The following is a 20,539-nucleotide window of genomic DNA, read 5'->3' as shown; positions in this document are numbered from 1 at the left end:
GACCACATCTGCTCTTTTAAAGGGTCCCAAATTTAGCTACAGGTTTACCAGGTCTATGGACTCCCTGGTGACCTTTTGTTGTCACTAACACCAGGACCACACTGGCTGCACTGCCCCATGTGTCAACCACTAATCAGGTTAGCCAGGTCAGTACTGAGTTCACACTGAATTATTTTTTTCCCCAGTCTAACAGCTAACTACTGCCTTCTTTGACAATATTACGGGTTGCTCTAGCAGCCCATGGGCATCATCATATACTCCTAACACATTAGTAAGAAAGACATCTCCTTGCTGGGTGCCTCTGTGGAAATTTCTTTCTAAAAAGAAAAGTCAGATATGTCAATTATTTTCCCTGTTTCTCCAATGAAATTTGATCTGCTGCTCTCTCTGACTCAGAGATTAAAGTTATATTTCTCTGCACATCCAGAGCTATTTGGCTGGAGAAAAGTCCCACAGTGATTTTAAGGCTTCCAGTTTAAATGTCAGACTTGTGAATACCCTGATTATAGAAACATACATTGATATTAATTCATGAATTCTTACTTTGCCTGATAGTAGACATATTCAGATCATAATTTTTTTTCAGCCTTCCCCATCTGTACCATAGGCACTGTGCCTCAGACACCTTCCTCGGGGGGGGGACAGCTGCTGGAAATTGGTCACTTCAGGACACAGCTCCACCCCTTATTGGAAGCTGTAGTCAAAGGCGAGGAACTGCCTTACCCAAGGTCATGGCCCTTCCCATGGGGTAGCTGTAGTCAGTGACTGACTGCAACAGGGAGATAAAAACCAGATACACTAACTTCATTTTGGCATAACTCTGAAGAGGCATCTCCACATCTCCCAGGAGAACTGACTGAAGATTTAGCTACATTTTCATATCAGTTTTACCTGCTCTTATCAATCCTGCCTTCCTCTTTTCCTTATAGGCATATGTCCTGAAAACGCTTCCCCAAAACCCTTTTGCACAGTCTGTTTTCAGGGATCCAATCAAGATACCTCCCAGCACCCCTAATCCTTTGTGAGGGGAAATATCTCTGCTCATAGCCTTCACAACTTCCCCCCGCCAAATACACGCACATATGTCCTCTCCTTACCCCACTCTATTCTCTGATTTGCATGACTGCTGGAACTAAAATTTTTCTCTGCTTTTCAGTTTATAATTCAGCTAAGCAGAACCAAGCAAGAGTAAGATGCTTCTAATTTATATTTAACTGGATTTTAGTAGTAAAATTATTAAGTAGTCAAAGTTCTAAGAGTTTGTAGAAATGATGAGAAATTAAACCAAGGGAATGAGTGGGAATTTGTAATTGTGAGAAAATTAAGTGATTGGGAATATATGGAGAACTTTTCAGATATAGTTGGTTTTCTGCAAGAAATATTACTGTTTCTAATATCCCTAGGTATATTCTTAAGTTAGAAAATTGTTTCATGTCAAAATTAGCATAATAGTTTTCTTCCAAACTCTAGTAGATAAGAATCAGCTCTCAGAGGAGAGAAAGAGAGAGGGAGAGAGACAGAGACAGAGACAGAGAAAGACAGAGAAATAATTCAGATTGATGAGGTTTTCTCAATTTAGAAAAGTTGGTAAAACCATTTTCTAAAGTCCCATTCCCACAGGACATAGGGGTAGAAATGTAGTTGTGATCATTATAATTTTGTGTGAACTGTGATTAGTATAAATATACATGCAAAGAAACTCAAAACTGGAAGGAATATTAAGAGTCAACTAATCCTAGGGAATCCTAGGGGAGGTTAATGGAGGGGTTTTGGTTGGAGGAGAAGGATTTTGTTATTCGACCTCTGAGATCTTAAAAAAAAGTGTGTATGCATTTACCTGCATTATTTAGAGGAGAGAGTTATGATTCTCATTAGATTCTCTTGTGGATATTTAAGGACCAAGAAAACACCAAGTTTGGGGTAAAACTGAAATTAAATCAAGGAAACTGCTATTTTATTTTGATTTTACCTTGATTTCCTATTTGACCTTGGGCCAAGTATCTAACATTTATTCATATATAGATTGAAGTCATAATTACAGGCTTTCTGAAGAGAAAGACACTGGGAATATCTGTGTGCCTTCTTGGTTGAGAGGTAAAAAGCTCTTAGTTAAATGTAACACAGCATGTATGAAGATGCAGCTTCCACATTTATTTTCAGCAGCTTCACAGAAGTGACATATCCTGAGAAAGATATTGTAGTGGTAGTTAATTATAAATTCATGTATGTTAAAAACTATCTCTCTCAAGTGAAAAATGGTGCATTTAAACAAAACTATGTTTGTGTAAGTAGTTTATCAATACTTATAGTTATTTTGGGGAATGTGTTAAAAATATGCAAAACACCCCTAATTCTGTTATTATTATTTCAGATTTATTGAACATTTTAGTAGCTAATAGGCTAAATAGTATCTCTTTTAGTTATTCAAGTTAGAAAGCAAATATACTAAAATATGGAGACAACTTACAAGGGTGTTTTTTTAATGTTAAGAATCATAACAGGATTATACTCATCTAAGTTTTATATTTCATGCCTGAAAGTGCTAACGAGCAAAATTCTCAATGTGTATTCTTTCCAGATGAACTGCGGTTAGACAACTAAATCTGTAATGCAATATAACATGGTCGTATTAACCTAGTGATGCAGAAAGACCATCTGTACCACCTTGGATATGACTAAACTGTAGGAGCAAACTAAATGCCTTGTGCAGTCATTAATTTAAGAAAGGCAGTGAATTATTTTTAAAGGAGGAGGGTAATAACAGCTGAAAAATGAATAAGAGTAGGCATTGACCTCAGTGAATTGTAATAAGCTTGCAGAATTATTTGTAAACTGCTTTATAACTCAATTCCTAGTGCATTACAAACTAATCAAACGACTTTGATGCAGTTCACTGATTTTTAGCTTGGCAATTTACTTGAGCATATAAAAGTTGTTAGTAGAATTAGGTAAGAATGCTTGCAAAATAGATATTGTGATGCACCATTATTTAATTGTATATGCACAAAATGGTTACTCTCATCTACTAATTAATCCAGAATTTAATGCTGAACATACTTGGAGTTTGTGCACTGTGTCATGTCTTTTATCAGAACAATAAATTGTATTTCAATTATATTTACCACTGTTAACTACTAGCACACAAATGAAAGCTTATAGTAAGAACTTAGCCTGCTTAATTCTAAAATTTTCTGTCATAGGTATTTTACATAAAATTCACTAGATGATGAGGAGTTTGAAAACACTTTTGTTTATGCTCTAGAATCAGAATGGTAACAATTAATAACCTCAGAAAAAAGGTGAAAATTAACAGTGTGTTGTATCAGGTATATAGGGCATGGTATAAAGTTTACCATTTCCATCAGCTACTGGGTTCTACTCAATTAATCATTTTTGGTAAATATGAGTAAACACAATTCCAGGAGACTAAGATTCTCTGGTTAAGTTGGTCAGAGCAATTAAATATTTCAGTTTTTCCACAGTCAAAATTGAAGGACATTATCAGTTTGGAATCTGCTAGTGGAAATTCATTTACAGTGGTCAGACATTCTGTTAGAACTGGGATTTGGTGAGCAAAATAGGGGCTCTTCCTACAGTCCACTAGGGGAGAGAAATGTTAATCAGAAAATCGACAAGTGTATAACTATGAGCTGTTACGAAATTTATGAAGGGAATGCTAATATAGTTCAGAAGGAAGGAAAAGCTACCCATGGGAAATGACTTTGGAGCTAAAACCTAAAGGATGTTATTATAGAGTATGTATAACTGAATCACTCCACTGTACACCTGAAACTAACACAACACTATTAATCTACTATACTCCAATATAAAATAAAAATTTTTTTAAAAAGAAATGCAGGGCTTCCCTGGTGGTGCAGTGGTTGAGAGTCCGCCTGCCGATGCAGGGGACGCGGGTTCATGCCCCGGTCCGGGAAGATGCCACATGCCGCGGAGCGGCTAGGCCCATGAGTCATGGCCGCTGAGCCTGCGCGTCCGGAGCCTGTGCTCCGCAACGGGAGAGGCCACAACAGTGAGAAGCCCGCATACCGCAAAATAAAAAAAGAAAAAAGAAAAAGAAATGCAACAGATTTCCGTAAAACAAAACAAAAAACCCTAAAGGATGTACTAAGTAAGAAGAGTAAAAATTATCAAACACAAGGAAGCCCTGAATCTGTAAGAAGCACAGGCCTCTGGAGGAATTAAAAAGTTCATATGGCTGGATTCTAGAGAGCAAGGAGGAAAAATTAAGCTGCAGATAGTGTGGCTAGTGTTACCTTCATGCCTAAAGCAGGAAGTTACTGGGAGTAGTAAAAGGTTAAATAATAGCTAACATGATCAGAAGTTAGTATTTTTTAAAGGACAGACAATATGATTCAAATGTGGAAAATGATTAGCATCTTATTGCAAGAAATCAGGTGAACTGTGATTTCTTATCTCCACAAAGTGAGAGCAGTGGAGATAAGAGAAGTGAAAACACTAAAAAGATATTCAGGAGGTGAAGTGAACACAATTAGTGGGTTAATTGGATTCAGGGGATAGAGGTGAGAGAGAAGAGAGAGAATAGCCAGCAAGTCTCAGGCTTATACAACTAGATGGACTGTGATGCCATTCACTGAAAAAAAAGGGGCTGGGCTTTGAGGGATAGATTATGAGATTGGATTTGCTACAGGATTTTGAGGTGTCTTTAAGACTTCTAAGAGAAGATGTTGATGAAGCTATTAAAAATGCAGGTTTGTCAACATCTTTACTCATTAGAGAAATGCAAATCAAAACTACAATGAGATATCATCTCACACCAGTCAGAATGGCCATCATCAAAAAATCTAGAAACAATAAATGCTGGAGAGGGTGTGGAAAAAAGGGAACACTCTTGCACTGCTGGTGGGAATGTGAATTGGTACAGCCACTATGGAGAACGGTATGGAGGTTCCTTAAAAAACTACAAATAGAACTACCACTTGACCCAGCAATCCCACTACTGGGCATATACCCTGAGAAAACCATAATTCAAAAAGAGACATGTACCAAAATGTTCATTGCAGCACTATTTACAATAGCCCAGAGATGGAAACAACCTAAGTGTCCATCATCGGATGAATGGGTAAAGAAGATGTGGTACATATATACAATGGAATATTACTCAGCCATAAAAAGAAATGAAATTGAGCTATTTGTAATGAGGTGGATGGACCTAGAGTCTGTCATACAGAGTGAAGTAAGTCAGAAAGAGAAAGACAAATACTGTATACTGACACATATATATGGAATTTAAGAAAAAAAAAGTCATGAAGAACATAGGGGTAAGACAGGAATAAATACACAGACCTACTAGAGAATGGACTTGAGGATATGGGGAGGGGGAAGGGTAAGCTGTGACAAAGTGAAAGAGCGGCATGGACATATATACACTACCAAACGTAAGGTAGATAGCTAGTGGGAAGCAGCCGCATAGCACAGGGAGATCAGCTCGGTGCTTTGTGACCGCCTGGAGGGGTGGGATAGGCAGGGTGGGAGGGAGACGAAAAGGGAGGGGATATGGGAACATATGTATATGTATAACTGATTAAATTTGTTATAAAGAAAAAAAATGCAGGTTTGGAGCTAAGAGAATAAGTCTAGGTTTGAGTTATAGATTTATGAGTCTTTGGGCTAAAGATGCAATTGAAAATATGTGTGTAGATAAGACCATCTGCTGGAAGAGTACACTCAAATATAATGCAGAAAATTTCATAAGTTTTGAGAGTGTTCTTCCATGTTTTAAAACAATCCTCAGTGTATTGAGAAAAAGTTCATAGTAAATATATTAAAGGTAATGGTGCCCATGGCATTTAAAGAATATAAGGAGGTAGATAATATTGTAGCCCAGATAGATCAGCTGACTGGCTCGAAGGGCAACATGTGATTGTAAAGCCATGGATTGATGTGGACCTAGGCTACTGTAGAACAGAAACAAAAATTAGAATTGGCATTTTCTTGTAGACAGTACTTAGAAAAGCTTTGAATTATGCAGTATTTTTTGAATGCTTTCTCTTATCTTTTCATTTCTTCTAAGGGTAGAAGTTTTACCTTTTTATTTTTTTAATTTATAAAAGAGTGCATGCTCAATGAAACAAACAATAAAGATATATAAAGAGGAATGCAATACATTATACTGAGCCAGTCAACATTAAAACTGTGGAGTATGTTCTTCCACATCTTTCTCTACTGCCAAGCAACTTATATGGGCAAATATAAGGTTTTATTATTTTTAATGAAATAATATCACCATAAGCACATTAAGCTGAAACTTGCCTTTTCACATAAAACTGTATTTGAATAACCTTCTAATCAAAACATTTACATATTATTGTTTTTTAAGGAACATCATAAGATTCCAAAGTATAAAAATGCCACATTTATTCAACTATTCTCCTTCTAGTGGATATTAAGATTGTATCTAGTTTTTGTGCCTTTGTACAGTAATATCCTATAGATGAGATTGCTGAGTCAAGTGAAAAATGTATTTTTTCACTTTAATAGATATTGTAGGATGACTTTCCAAAGAATTTGTAACAATTTGCAATTCTACCAGCAAAGCGTCAAAATGCTCGTCAGCTTTCTTTGCCAGCACCAGATGTTATGTTTCTTTTTTTCATTTACTGCTAAATTTAAGAGTGGAAAATGATATTATCTTGTCTTAATTTGCATTTTTTACTACCAGTAAGTTTATTAGCTAATATTTTCATTTTTAATATCTACCTTTTAATGTTTATACTTAGTTGCACTTCTAAGCATCAACCTCTCTGAGATATGTTTAACATTCCGTGCCATATTCTTAGACACTGGAACAAAAAAAAAAAATCAGGAGAAAGAAATTCTTATGTGTACATCTCTCTCTGAAACCAAAAGCTTTTCAAGAATCCCAAACAGAATGAGGCCATATGTAATTGGCCCCACTCTTCCCATCCACACTTGACTAGCAATATTATCCAATACAAACCTTCTAGGTATGTCAGGCCAACACCTTATCCCCCCTTATTCCCTTTCCTCCACTTCCAATACAATTACATCCCCCTCTACCTCCACCCCGACATAATATAATATAATATAATATAATATAATATAATAATCTTTCCTGTATCTGGCCCTTTTATACAAAGTATCCATTCCTTTCTTTCCTTTCTAAACTGTGCTCCAACCTTCAGTTTCGCTTTTAAAAAATGGATGCATAGTGAATATTTTTTTTTCAGTTTATTAAAAAAAAACCTTGCATCATCCAAATAATGCTTTTATTTAGCTGGAGTATATCTAACCATCAGAACCATGGTAAAATTATTTCTCTATTTTCTTACAGCTTATATGATAATTCATATTGGTCCCAGAGAAGTTTTCTACAATATACCTCATTCCGACTGTAAAATGACTTAAGTATTAATTAATACCTTTTTACACAGTATTTAAATATGAGTCAACAAGGTTCGTTTGTTTGTTTTAAGCGATATATCCTTTGTCTTGTAACAGTGTTCTTTCCTCTCTGTATTTGTAGGGAAACTTTTTGGGTTCAAGTTCCCTGGTCTGAGAGTTCTCACTTACAGAAAGCAATCTTTACCACAAGAAGATCCCGATGTGGTAGTGATCGATTCATCTAAGCACAGCGATGATTCCGTAGCCATGAAGCACTTTAAGTCTCCTACTAAAGAAAGCTGCAGCCCCTCAGAAGCAGATGATACAAAAGCCTTGATACAGCCCAGCAAGTGTTCCCCCTTGGTGAATATATCCGGACCTCTTGACCATTCCTCTCCCAAAAGGCAATGGGACCGACTCTATCCTGACATGCTGCAGTCAAGCTCCCAGCTGACTCATTCCAGATCAAAGGAAAGCATTTGTAGTATACGGAGGGCTTCATCGGTTCAGGATATAGAAGGATTCAGTGTCCACCCCAAGAACATATTTAGAGACCGACATGCCAGTGAAGGTATGTTTGTATTTTTTAAATATGGAGACATATGTTACAGGGTAGAGAAAGGTATTTGTTATTGTGTTTGATTTTGACATTAATCCTTATACCTTTGGAGAAGAAATGTGAGTAGAGTCTATTAGAAATAGGAGTTCTACATTCAGAGTTGTTACTGATTTCCTCTTTGAGCCCTAGTGAATAATTTGGTTTCTTCTGGTTTCTTCATCCTTTTCTGAGATAGAATGATAACTATTATCTGCTTCCTTTATGGAGTGTTAATTAACTAATGCTTAATATAAGACCTGTTTAGGTGATGACACTATCATCTCAAGCATGATTAATTGTGCTGCATTTAGTAACTAGTCAAGACCTGGGCAAAAAAGAGTAGTGTGCTGTCACAGAACTGTTTTATTGACCAACTCTCTCTAAAGGAAGAGGTGTATGAAATGTGATATACTGAGTGATCAGAAAGCTATATACTAATTGGGAGCAGGGAAAGGATAGGTAGGAGGAAGGGGCTCAACCAAAAACAACTTGACATGCAAAGTCAAAATTCATTTATTTCTCTCTGCCCACTTCAAGGTCAGATTCATGTATTAGCCAGTAGTGAAAGTAGGGATGCCTTAAAAGGCAATGCTAAAAGCAATCCATCATTAACAGGATGATGGATAACATTTGTTGGATATTTACATGCATGAGGCAATGTAAGTGCTTGATACCCATTGATTCTCATATAATTCTCAGAACAACAACCCTATGAGTTAGGATCTATTATTAAGCCCATTTTATAGATGAGGAAACTAAGGCTTAAATATTTAAATAAATAATTGGTCCAAGGTTATAGAATGTCAGAGCTGGCCTTCAAACCCAGGACTGGTCTCCAGAATCCACAATCCATCCATGCAATGCTTTTCTTCCTTCACTCCTGCTCTATGAAACTTTGCTGCAAGGGTCTGTTGAGTCATTGAATCTTCTCTGGGGAGGTCCAGATTCAGGGTACCCATTGCATGGATACATTAGTTTCACTTTTCTACAGATTTGGGTTCTTGAGAGGTCCATTGTCCTTTCTGTGGTATTTATTCCTTTGAGAGCCCATCATCATCCATGCTGCCACTATTTTTCTTTTTAAAACATATATCTGATCACGGGGCTCCTTAGTGTAGGGTACCTGACACTTTTCCAGCTCTCCACAGTTAGTTTTCAAGCCTTATTTCTAGACCCTGCAAGATTTCCTCCCCTACTATATACTCAATTCTAAACCTGCACAAAACTAATTGCCTTTCCCAAAAATATATCATGCATTTTCATGCTTCATTTCTTTGTTCTGCTGGGAATACTCTTCCTCACTTTGTGCCTCCTCACACCACTACTCATAGTCATAAGGACCCATTTCTCCTTTCCAAACCAGAAGAGTTAAATGGTTTCACACCTAAGTGTGCAAGGCAGTGTTTACATATATCATAGCATTTCTTACATTCTACATTTATTCCACATTATATGTCTTACATTCCTATTAGATATACAAACAAATAATGATGTTGCTGAGAGCTTCTTTAGCACAGGAGTTCTGGCATAGTTGGCTCCATGGCCTTGGTCTCCAGCACAGTTGCCTATTTCATGGAAGGAACTCAGTAAGCCTTGGTGTGACATTGAGAGGATCATGCTCATGAACTACACCATCAGGAAATAATGAGTTATCTGTTCCATAGTACTCTGAAATTTAAACCAGTTTTAGGATTGAATCGTGTGGGGATCTTTATTTAAGGGGTGCAGTGAAGTAGAGAAGGCAGAAGAGGTGAAAGAAAATGAATTGGCAGGAAAAACTTTAAAGAGAGAAATATCAATGTCAAAGAAACAAAATAACAGTTTTCTGTGAGGTAGATTTGATGTGGTACAAGAGCAATTAGCACATCCACTTTAATCTCTAGTCCAAAGAAAGTCAAAGGGAAAAGGAAAATAAAATCAAGGACAATTTCCAAACTGGATCACTGTGTAAGGCTCTACAGCGTCTAGTCACAGCATGCTCACTCTCTCCTGACTAAATGAAATCTCTGAAATTTGATCTTTGAGCAATGGATCTTATGGCCGAACAACAGTAAATCCAATATGATAATTCAAATGACCAGCATATATTTTTGTTCGTTAGTCCAATTTGTGTAGTCATCTTTAGGAAGCATACTGACTTTTCAGAGACTGGCCTTATTGCCTAGAACCTGAGTTACAGTGTAATAACATTCAGAAACAATATTAAATGATACATATTCAGTGCATGGTACAGACTTTTAGCTTGTGTTTTGACAGTGGTGCTGAGTAGGTTAGGTCAGATTTCATGATTTAACTTTATTGTTTTCAATCTTATATGGTCTCCATTTAGCACACAGTTACTGATACAATTATGGGAGAGGATGTGTTAATATTTTGGGCTTCTCGGTACAGGTTCTATTCAGGGACGCTCAGTGTTGAGATCATCCTCAATTTTCTTCTCCCACCCAAGCTATGTTATTTTCAAAAGACTGTATCACTTGCTTGCAGATGCTAATGTCAATGTCTGACTACCAACAGATAACTTCAGAGGGTATTTTGTACTTCAATTTTAGCTACAAAATCATTCATTAGCATAGGCAAACCTATACTTCCTAAAGCTTTATAAATTAATATACTCTAGAAACTGAGCCACTGATAAGGGAAGATGGAAAACGTTTAAACCTGATTTTAATTTTATGAATTCATGTAGCTCTTTAATAAGTTAAATCCCACATGCACCAGATTTTGAATTCAGATTGTTGTCTCTTCACTCAAGAAGAAAAATTCCCTCCTATATAGGCTATCTTTATAGAACTTTAAATAATTTGCAAATATATCAGTGCATAATATTTTACATTATCTTTTTATTTAATCTATATTATCAAATACCTTAAAACCATATTTCTCAAATCATTTGTGGTGAAGGACCAGAATTCTTTTTTCTTATCCATCACATACCAATATATTTGTAAATACAGTAAAAACGCCCTACAAGAAAATGAAATTTTAAAAAATAGACATACAAAATATAAACCCCAATTGTTGTATTATTAAATTGAACAGATGTAAACTTAGTCTGTCAAACCGCTACAAGACTCTTACTGCTTACTCTAACGTCTGCACTTACAGTGTCAATTTCTGCACTTACAGTGTCAACAAGCAGATCTCAGCTAGCACCAGTACACAGACCACATGCTCTGCCTCAGAATGCCAAAGCAGCATTAACTATATAATGTAACTTTGGGGCAGTTGGTTTTTTGGAAACTGCAACTCTTTACATGTAATTTCCAGGTTGATGAATAGAATTATAATATTTAACTACTTGCTTGCAAGCAGTTATTTCTTTACTAATGATTGTTGGCCTAGCTTCTGATGGAGATAATTAATTCTATGTAATCGAGGTCTCTTCCATTAACCCTATTTGTTTGTTATGGTCCCTCAAAGAGAGCAGAGCATTGACATGTAAGGTCACAATTTTATTTGTGCATCTCTATGTGAGGTAGTGTCTATGCTAGCAATTCAATACACTGCATTATTGAAATTGCTTCAATTGTAAGATTTGAAACAATTATATATCCCAAGATTTTAAATATGAACAGCATTAGCATAAATGTCAACAAATGTGGAACCGATTTTTCAAATTTTGGATATATTTGAATGATTTTAACATGACTTCATTTACAGTAAGCTTGTTTGTTTCAAAACTAGTAATGAAGGGCCTCCCTGGTGGCGCAGTGGTTGAGAGTCCGCCTGCCGATGCAGGGGATACGGGTTCGTGCCCCGGTCTGGGAGGATCCCATATGCCGCGGAGCGGCTGGGCCCGTGAGCCATGGCCGCTGGGCCTGCGCATCCGGAGCCTGTGCTCCGCAACGGGAGAGGCCACAACAGTGAGAGGCCCGCATACCGCAAAAAAAAAAAAAAAAAAAAAAAAACTAGTAATGAATATTTTTTTAGTAGCATATATGCAACAAAGAGTCAGAATGCTAATCTCAGAATAAATCTGAAAACACTCCATTCTGAGATTTGACAACAAATCCATTATAATATAAACAAATTTCCTAAATTTTCTAGGTATTACACTGAGTGCATTGTGGACAACATAAATTTTTAAAGCTCACATTACCTTTAAATAGTCAAATCTTTCACTGATTTCTTAGAATTATTTTTGCCTAAGAATGGTTCTTTGAGTACTATTTGGTATTTTCAAAATGTACATTGAAGAACACTTGTGAGAAGAATGGTTCATAAAATTGTGATTAATAATGCAAGTTGGTTTATTAAAGTAAACCATTGTCTTAGAAGCATTTTTCTATTAGCATACTAGGTTAAATATGAAAAACGTTACTTAACATGCAAAATGCTGTGTAGTTTTTCTTTGTAAGTGATGGCTGAAGTAACACTAAAATTGACTTCTGACAAGTTTGAAAGTTTTTGTCACAATTGCAGGCATGTGGGTATGGCTTTCTCCAAACAGTCATAATTATAAAATCTGGATCTTGGAATCCATTTAAATTAAGTGAGTTAAATGTTTCACATATTTGAACACAGATGCTTATGATGGCAGATATTTTTAGCATATGCATCTTACTTGGTTGAATAGTACAAAATGTTAATTTCAAAGATAAATTTTCAATCATTACTTCCTGTTTTCTCTGATTGTTGTTACAGAGGTTATTCAGTGCATATAACATAATTTTAGTCTTCTTTTTATATGTCTCTCTTTTTTTCCTTATGTGCTCAAAACAGACAATGGTCGCAGTATTAAAGGTAATGTATGAACTCAAATTTCATCATCTGATGCTTAGATTGCCCCTTTACTTGGCATGTTAACTTGCCTGCTGTATGCCCTGTTCAATGTAACATCATGCTGCCCTTAGTGAGCCCAGGTGCCTGGTGGAGACATCATGGCTTGATTTTGCTGGAGACATTGTTACTTTCTCAGCTGTGCCACCAAAATGACTATGAACTCCTTTTTCCTGCAAGAAGTATAAGCCTAGGTTGACAATGAAGACTTACTAAATATTTGAATAATTTGGAAAGAAGCAAATATTAAGCTAAATATATTCCGGTATAAAAGAGGCACATAAGCCTATTTCAGCCAACAAGAAAAAAGCCTTTTTGAGTACAAGAATAAATAAAATAAATAAACAAAGTGCTACATGACAGCATCACTTCACTTGTTCCTCTTTTGTTTCCTTAAAACTAGTTTCACGTTCCTGGATGGCAGGGGGTATGGTTTTAAGCTTACTGTAGTAGTAAACTGTATATGCATGATAGTCATTTTCTATTTTTCTATATTACATTTCAATCATTTTAATTGTGTCCTATATAAGTCTGAAATCACTAGCATGACCTACAGCTACTGTAGGGTAATGTTTAACTGGGCAATACCTCTGGATAAATCTGGATTTGACTAAAAATTGGAAATTCACTTCAGTTTTTCTACTCTATTATAGTAGATGCAAATAATCACAAAATATAACAATCATGTTATTCTCATCCAGTTGAAAACTTTTGGAGCTTAGTCCTTTAACGTAGGCTATGCATGCTGCTGTCAGTGTGCATATGATGACAATGACTCATTTCTGCATGTGTGTTGCATGGACACGTCTCCACCAGTAACCATCATTACTTGGAATTCACTGTTTTGGCCTCTTGCGTATGTCACTGCTACTCCGATCACTGTGAAGCTTTGTATATTGAGTTCTCAAGTGCTTCCCTAACTAATTCAGAGCTGGTGATGATTATGAATTAAGAGCACTAGAAGCTAAAGATCTTTTCTGGTCAGCAGCGCAGGGTAATTTGAAAATAAGAGAAATCGTGGCAGCTTCTCCCCATCCTACCTTTATTTTGTAAGCACTTCAAAAAGGGTCTATGCAGGGGACCTCCAATTGAAGGATGGAATTTCATATACATGATTATTCTATCCTTGGCCTGTCCACTTAGATTTCTAAAAGGGAGCAAATTAGTCTCAGCTGTGGGTAGTGATTTGGATTGATATAATTCAGAACATAACCTCAAGAAACAGAATACAGGCCGCTCTTGACAACTGGTCTGTGTGAAATATGACTGGCTTTAGCATTTAACAATTAGCAGTAAATTATTAGACATTAATTTTCCAGTGATCTTTAAATGCAATGAGAAATAAATCTAATTTTCCTCAATAAATAGAAAATGGAGCTTGCTAATCTTCCAAACTAGTAGTTCACACAGTTGTCATTCAAACTACATTAATTTTATTTTTTTCTTACAAACCAATCCATTTAATCTCCAACCCTTTTTTCCTCAATCCTCCTTTTTTTTCATTTTTGAATTTTATTTATTTATTTTTAAACAGCAGGTTCTTATTAGTTATCTGTTTTATACATATTAGTATATACATGTCAATCCCAATCTCCCAACTCATCCCACCACCACCACCTGCCCCCTGCCACTTTCCTCCCTTGGTGTCCATAAGTTTGTTCTCTACATCTGTGTCTCTATTTCTGCCTTGCAAACCGGTTCATCTGTACCATTTTTCTAGATTCCACATATATGTGTTAATATATGATATTTGTTTTTCTCTTTCTGACTTTCTTCACTCTGTTTGACAGTCTCTAGGTCCATCCACGTCTCTACAAATGACCCAATTTTGTTCCTTTTTATGGCTGAGTAATATATTCCATTGTACATATATACTACATCTTCTCTATCCATTCGTCTGTCGATGGGCATAATCCTCCATTTTTTAATAGCAATAGTCCTTGAGTAAAAATGAATCATAAAAGTCAGAATTTGGGATTATGAAATTCTAACCCATTGTAGAAAGTTTTCACATATTAATATTTATAAAGTTAAACTCCTAAATTAGATAAAACATGTACAATTTAATAAAAATTTAATGTAAATGTGCCCTCCAATGTCCTTATTGTATGTTCAGGCTCTGATTTTGAAAACTATTTTAAAAATATTTAAGTGTCTGACTCCTTGAGATTTTCACAGAGCACTTAATATGCTAATTAGATATAGAACAATGCATTAGTGTGCTTTTTAAATTTTTGTGACCTTGTTACTAAACCACATTTAAATAAAAATTTTTAAAAATAAAAAACAGGGGCTCCCCTGGTGGTGCAGTGGTTGGGAGTCCGCCTGTCGATGCAGGGGACACGGGTTCGTGCCCCAGTCCGGGAAGATCCCACATGCCACGGAGCGGCTGGGCCCGTGGGCCATGGCCGCTGAGCCTGCTCGTCTGCAGCCAGTGCTCCGCAGGGGGAGAGGCCACAACAGTGAGAGGCCCGCGTAATGCAAAAATAAATAAATAAATAATAATTAAAAAATAAAATACAAATTTCTACACTTCTTTGTATGCAAATACATAATTAGTTTTTTCAATATCTAACTCAATGAAAAATAATTTCTTTAACAAAATGAAATAAATGATTTAGAAATGCACTTGGAAGGTCTTCAAGATCATCTACTGCAGTTTATTCCCCTCAGGCAAGAGTATTGGCTAAATCTCTTGCACAGGTGGTAGAAGCATCTTTATCTCTAGAGGATCCCATTCTTTAACTTTCTTGGAAAATCTATTTTACCGCCTATTATACAAAGAGCTAACTCAAATCCTTCCTGTTGAAATGTAATTTTTTCCCCTTCATCTATCCTGAGTGGACAGAGATACTAGCCAGTTACTTCTATTCTTGATGTAACATCACAGTATAAAAACAGCAAATTGGTACTTAAGTTTTCTGCTAAAATGGAATAATTTCCATTTTACCTCCTTTCTTAAGATCAATTTTGTTTTCCTTTAATAATTTCCTTAGCACTCTGACTCTTTAAAATAAGACTTCAGAGATCCAAAATTGTAACCCATTATCAAAGAGTGAAAAAGTTAATTCAAATAAATTGCATATGCTATTTATATGTGTGTGTGAGTGTGTGCATCACTTTTTAAACAATTTCTCTAACATGTGGGAGGCAAACTTAATCCTAGTGGTTTTTCTGTTTATTCTGCCTTCCAAGTCATCATAAAAATTAACCCCACTTACCCTTTTTAGTAAGGCATTAAAATAATTTTACCCTTCTATTGTATCCACCTCTTCACTATCCCAAGTAACTCTGTATCCCACTGACAATGATATGTTCAGTTTCCAACTTGTATATGAATCTGGCATATGAGTCAGAAACAAAACTACCCTCAAGATTTATTATAGCTTTCACCTCTTCTCTAGCCACAAAACCTATCAGACACACAAAGGAAATCAACAGATCTGATATAATTTGTATCTCATATGCTGCATTGGCCATACCAAATATTTGTGATCTTATAAGAATTTACAAATTGATTTTCAATCATGACAGTTTTCTTCTATAAAGTATATGTTATGCACTGAAACAAACAATATGGATATTGAGTACAAATAATTTGGTGACTAATTCTTATATAGTTTTTAATGTTAAACTGGTTACCTTATGCTTATTGACGGTGATCTTTTATAAAATCCAATTAATGAACACTGCATTTGCATTTTCTTTAATGTTAAGCCACTTCAGCAATTTAGGTTTTATTAAACTTTAGCCAAATAAACTCATGCTGTAAGAAATATTGTATAAAGACCTGATGATTTGAAAACAACCTTAATCTTTTTGGTTTCTTTCCCTCCTGTCCCATTTGGCTCTCAAGAGCAATAATCTTTTTTTTTTTTTAATAACATTATTATTTTTTAAAATTTATCAGCTGTCCTTAGCTATATTTCCAGCACCATCTTAAGGGGAATATATTCTCCTTTAGCATCTTGTAACTCATGATAAATTGAAATAACCTTATCATAAAAATTTTAAATACGTTTAATCTAAAATTCTTCCTAGATGTTGCTTTAGCCTCTAGCTTGATCTTTAAATGCAGTATATTTCTTTGTAGCTAGAACCTGGCTTATTTTATATTTACTCAGACACTTGTAATATATTAGAGCTTTATTCAGCTGTTGGTTTAGTCTTCTTGGTCACCTGTTTTCCATCTCCTACTAGTATATTAGAAAATTTAATCTGGTCATCCATTCTGCAAATGTTTCTCTGAAGAATATCAAGTCCTCCTAAATACTTTTGAGTTTACATTCTTTTCTATTGAATCTACTATTTCCCTTTATTTCTGCCCATTTATTCTTTTAAAATTCATTTACTTTGTTTTTCAGGTTATCTTCCTTTCTTTCTTTAGAATTTTAAATGCCATCTGTTTATGATCACACTCAGGGAGGCTGCCTTTCACCTTTAAGTCCTCAACCAAGGCCTTTCTGAATATAGACCTAGGAGGTAGGAAACCCTGCATTCTAATTTCTGGTCCTTGATTCTTATTCCGTTTTGGCCTCCTATTGTATCTGCTTGAGCTTACAACTGGTAAAATGAGGATATTACTAATACCTTTCTTAATTAAAGTGTAGGAAATTATTTTGATTAGAATTTAGACAGATTTCAGAGAAACCTAAGCTGACACTGATTATCTTGCAGACACTAACAGACCCCTGCATGTAAACATCTGCTTCAAAATCAGTGGAAAATAACATAATGATTTTTATTATACAAGATGAAATCGATTTTGAATGCCTTATCTAAGCATGCATGAATTATTTTAAGCAGTATTTTAAGTTCTGCTGAATTCTTTAAATGTCTAGATTTAACATTAAAAAAAACAGAATAGAGTAACAGTTTAGAAAGGTTTTCCACTAGTAAGTAAGAGAAGCTAAAACACAGATTGCAATAAAGTAATATTTTGAGGCCAAATCTTAGTGTGATATGTATTGGCCAGTGGTTTTTCAGCCCTATCAGACTAACGTCCCCTTGTTTCAACTTTTTGTTATACTCATTTTACTATCTTGAAATGACATTCAGAGATGATTTAACCTATTTCTAAAAGATCAACATTATTCCTTAACTTTAATTTAAAGGAGGAGTTAAAAGGAAAGCAGTTTATAATAAAATATTTCTCTCAATATGTTAATGTTCAAATATAACTACACTAGAAGGCATAATGTGATAATCAGAAATAAGGAAACAATTTGGTTTTAAGAACATTAAAGACATGATAAAACAGTCCATATAAGTACTGGCTAAAATGATAGAGCAGGAGTACTGAGGGATAACAAAGTAAAAACCACTATTGGAATAAATAATGATAGAGCGACCTTATTTATATATAAATTTTTAAAATAGTAAATAATCAAAATTAAATTATGAATAAAACCAAAATCAACTGGGGAGAAAGTGAGAAAGTGTGATATCCACAAAAATGAACTGGCCCTTGGTTTTAAGTGTAATGTCAAAATGATTCCCTATGGGATAACATGCAATACAATAGTAATGCATTGCACAGGAGAAAGAAATCCCACTAAACATCAGGATGTATACTTATCCTCCAACACTTAAAAAAGACCTTGCAGACCATACACCTTCATAAGCAATGGGAACTAGAAGATGGATTAGAAGAAGAAATGGCAATCAAGACATTATGGAGAACACAGACATAAAGAACAAACTAGTGGTTACCAGTGGGCAGAAGGAAAGGGGGAAGGGGCACGATAGGGGTATGGGATTAAGCAATACAAACTACTCTGTATAAAATAAATAAGCAACAAGGATATATTGTACAGCAAAGGGAAATAGAGCCATTATTTTGTAGTATGCAGTATAATTTATAAAAATATTGAATCACGATGTTGCATACCTGAAACTAATCTAATATTGTAAACTGACTATACTTCAATAAAAAAGACATTATGGAGACATTGTGGCAGATCTCTAGGGAGTTCTCAAACCATTCCAGGTGTTTATTTTTTACCTAAAAATTAATATAGGCTTCTTTTTGTTGTATCATACATCATTTTACATATATAGGAGATCAATAATATAAAATATTTTAGCAGAAATTTTATTAATGATTTGAGGTGTGATTCCTATAATTGTCTGCAAATTTAATAATATTTTGTTCCAACATTGTTTTAAATAGATGCAAATATCTTCATTTATATGTTTGCATGTGACAGCTACAAACACAGACTGTAACCTGAAGTCTGAAATTTTGTATTGGCAACTCAAATAACAAAAGTAGTGTATCTCCAAGTGATTTGGTTTTCCAAAATGATGAACAACTTTTGGTAAAGTTATGAACAAAAAAAAAGTAAAAATCTTCATTCTGTATGGCAGTTGTAGCTCTGAAAGTTTCAGTGTATATTAAAATATGTGAAACAAGTTCAAGGCTCAGATCATTATAAATAGGCTTTTCACTTACATGAATGCTCGTTGAGACATCTGGGTCAATTTTTCATGGTGAGAGAATAGACACCTCCCATCACTGTAACAAACAAAAATTCCCCCACAGATGCCTCTAGGGTGAAGTATTGTTACAGTTGAGACTACTTGCTTATCACTGCAGCCAATTCAGTGGAGTTTATCTGAAGTGGTCACAAGGACAAGCAAAGTACATATAACACTGCCTTTCTGTGTTAACATCACAGATAATCCATATTTTTACCCAATTTTTTAACAACTCTGTAGGCCATCTGCTACAAAAGTCCAATATATAGAAGGATAATAGAGAAAGAGGATTGAAAAGTGTGCTTAAGGGTTTGGAATACAATTTAACTCTATACCTGAGCTCAGTGTTATATAATCTCATGTCAATATCCCTGTGTGCAGTGAAGTCACCTATGCAGTGAAAATATGACATTAGAGTTGGGAAAAAGACAATATCTAAGAAATCTGAAGTCCTAGAATATTTTACAAATTTAAATATTAAGATATAGGCTGGGAATGTAGCCATAGAATGATACAAGAAAGGAAACACTATCTAGGATACAAGAAAGGAAACACTATCTAACACTAACTAAATTAGTGATGTGTATAGGAGAGTTTTACAAAGAATGGGGTTTCTCACAGACCTATCTGAAAGCTAGATTAATTTGGTAACTTTGGGCTCTTATTTCTCTTCTTGTCATATAAATAGAAAAGAGAGTAAGAATCTATATTCAAATGAGAACATACTGGGAAATAAATGCCCAGAGAACTTAGTGATATTTTTTATATGGATAGACTTGGCCATCATCATAGATAAAACTCAGAGAATGAACAGAAATGCACCTCAAGGAACACAGGGTTTCCTACATAGGTAAAAAATCTCTTAAAATCATTTCAATATTTTATTATAACCAAATATCAGTATAAATTTTTATAAATGAATGTAGTGTGATTTTCCTCCAGGGTGAATATGAACTAAATGGTGGGTATTTTTTTTTCTTGGATTATATTTGATCTGAGTTGATTGACAGTTGTGGTCCAAAATACACAATCTATACATTTAATTTTCAAGGGTTTATACCTCATTTGGTGCATAAAGCACATTTTGATCTCCAAAATGTGTTAGTTTCATTCTGAACAGGGGATAAAAATAGCATAAGGCAAAATGTGCTGACTAGCAAGTTCATTCATGCAGTTTGCATGTTTCAAGCAGTCTCTAGTCAGAAAGTTAATGGCTGTATAGCACTCGTGGGCTCAGGATTTTTATAAAAGTCTTCCTCATGCTAATTTTTAAGAGCTACATAATGGTATAAGTAA

General features: G+C 35.1%; 1 protein-coding gene across 6 annotated transcripts in view; it reads left to right on the top strand.

Moving 5' to 3' along the window:
• The window catches only part of KCNH7 (potassium voltage-gated channel subfamily H member 7), a 453,243-nt gene that overhangs the window by 317,320 nt on the left and 115,384 nt on the right, over window positions 1–20,539 (top strand). For 5 of the 6 annotated variants that reach the window (XM_060106828.1, XM_060106826.1, XM_060106827.1 and 2 more), the window contains exons 4-5: window positions 7,526–7,954; window positions 12,707–12,727. In XM_060106828.1, coding sequence (XP_059962811.1) covers window positions 7,526–7,954; window positions 12,707–12,727 — 450 coding nt within the window. The remainder of the gene's footprint in view (window positions 1–7,525; window positions 7,955–12,706; window positions 12,728–20,539) is intronic. The other variant, XM_060106825.1, reaches the window with a different exon arrangement.

Source organism: Mesoplodon densirostris, chromosome 8 (assembly GCF_025265405.1).
Source record: "Mesoplodon densirostris isolate mMesDen1 chromosome 8, mMesDen1 primary haplotype, whole genome shotgun sequence".
Taxonomy (NCBI): domain Eukaryota; kingdom Metazoa; phylum Chordata; class Mammalia; order Artiodactyla; family Ziphiidae; genus Mesoplodon; species Mesoplodon densirostris.
This window is presented reverse-complemented; position numbering and strand designations above follow the sequence as displayed.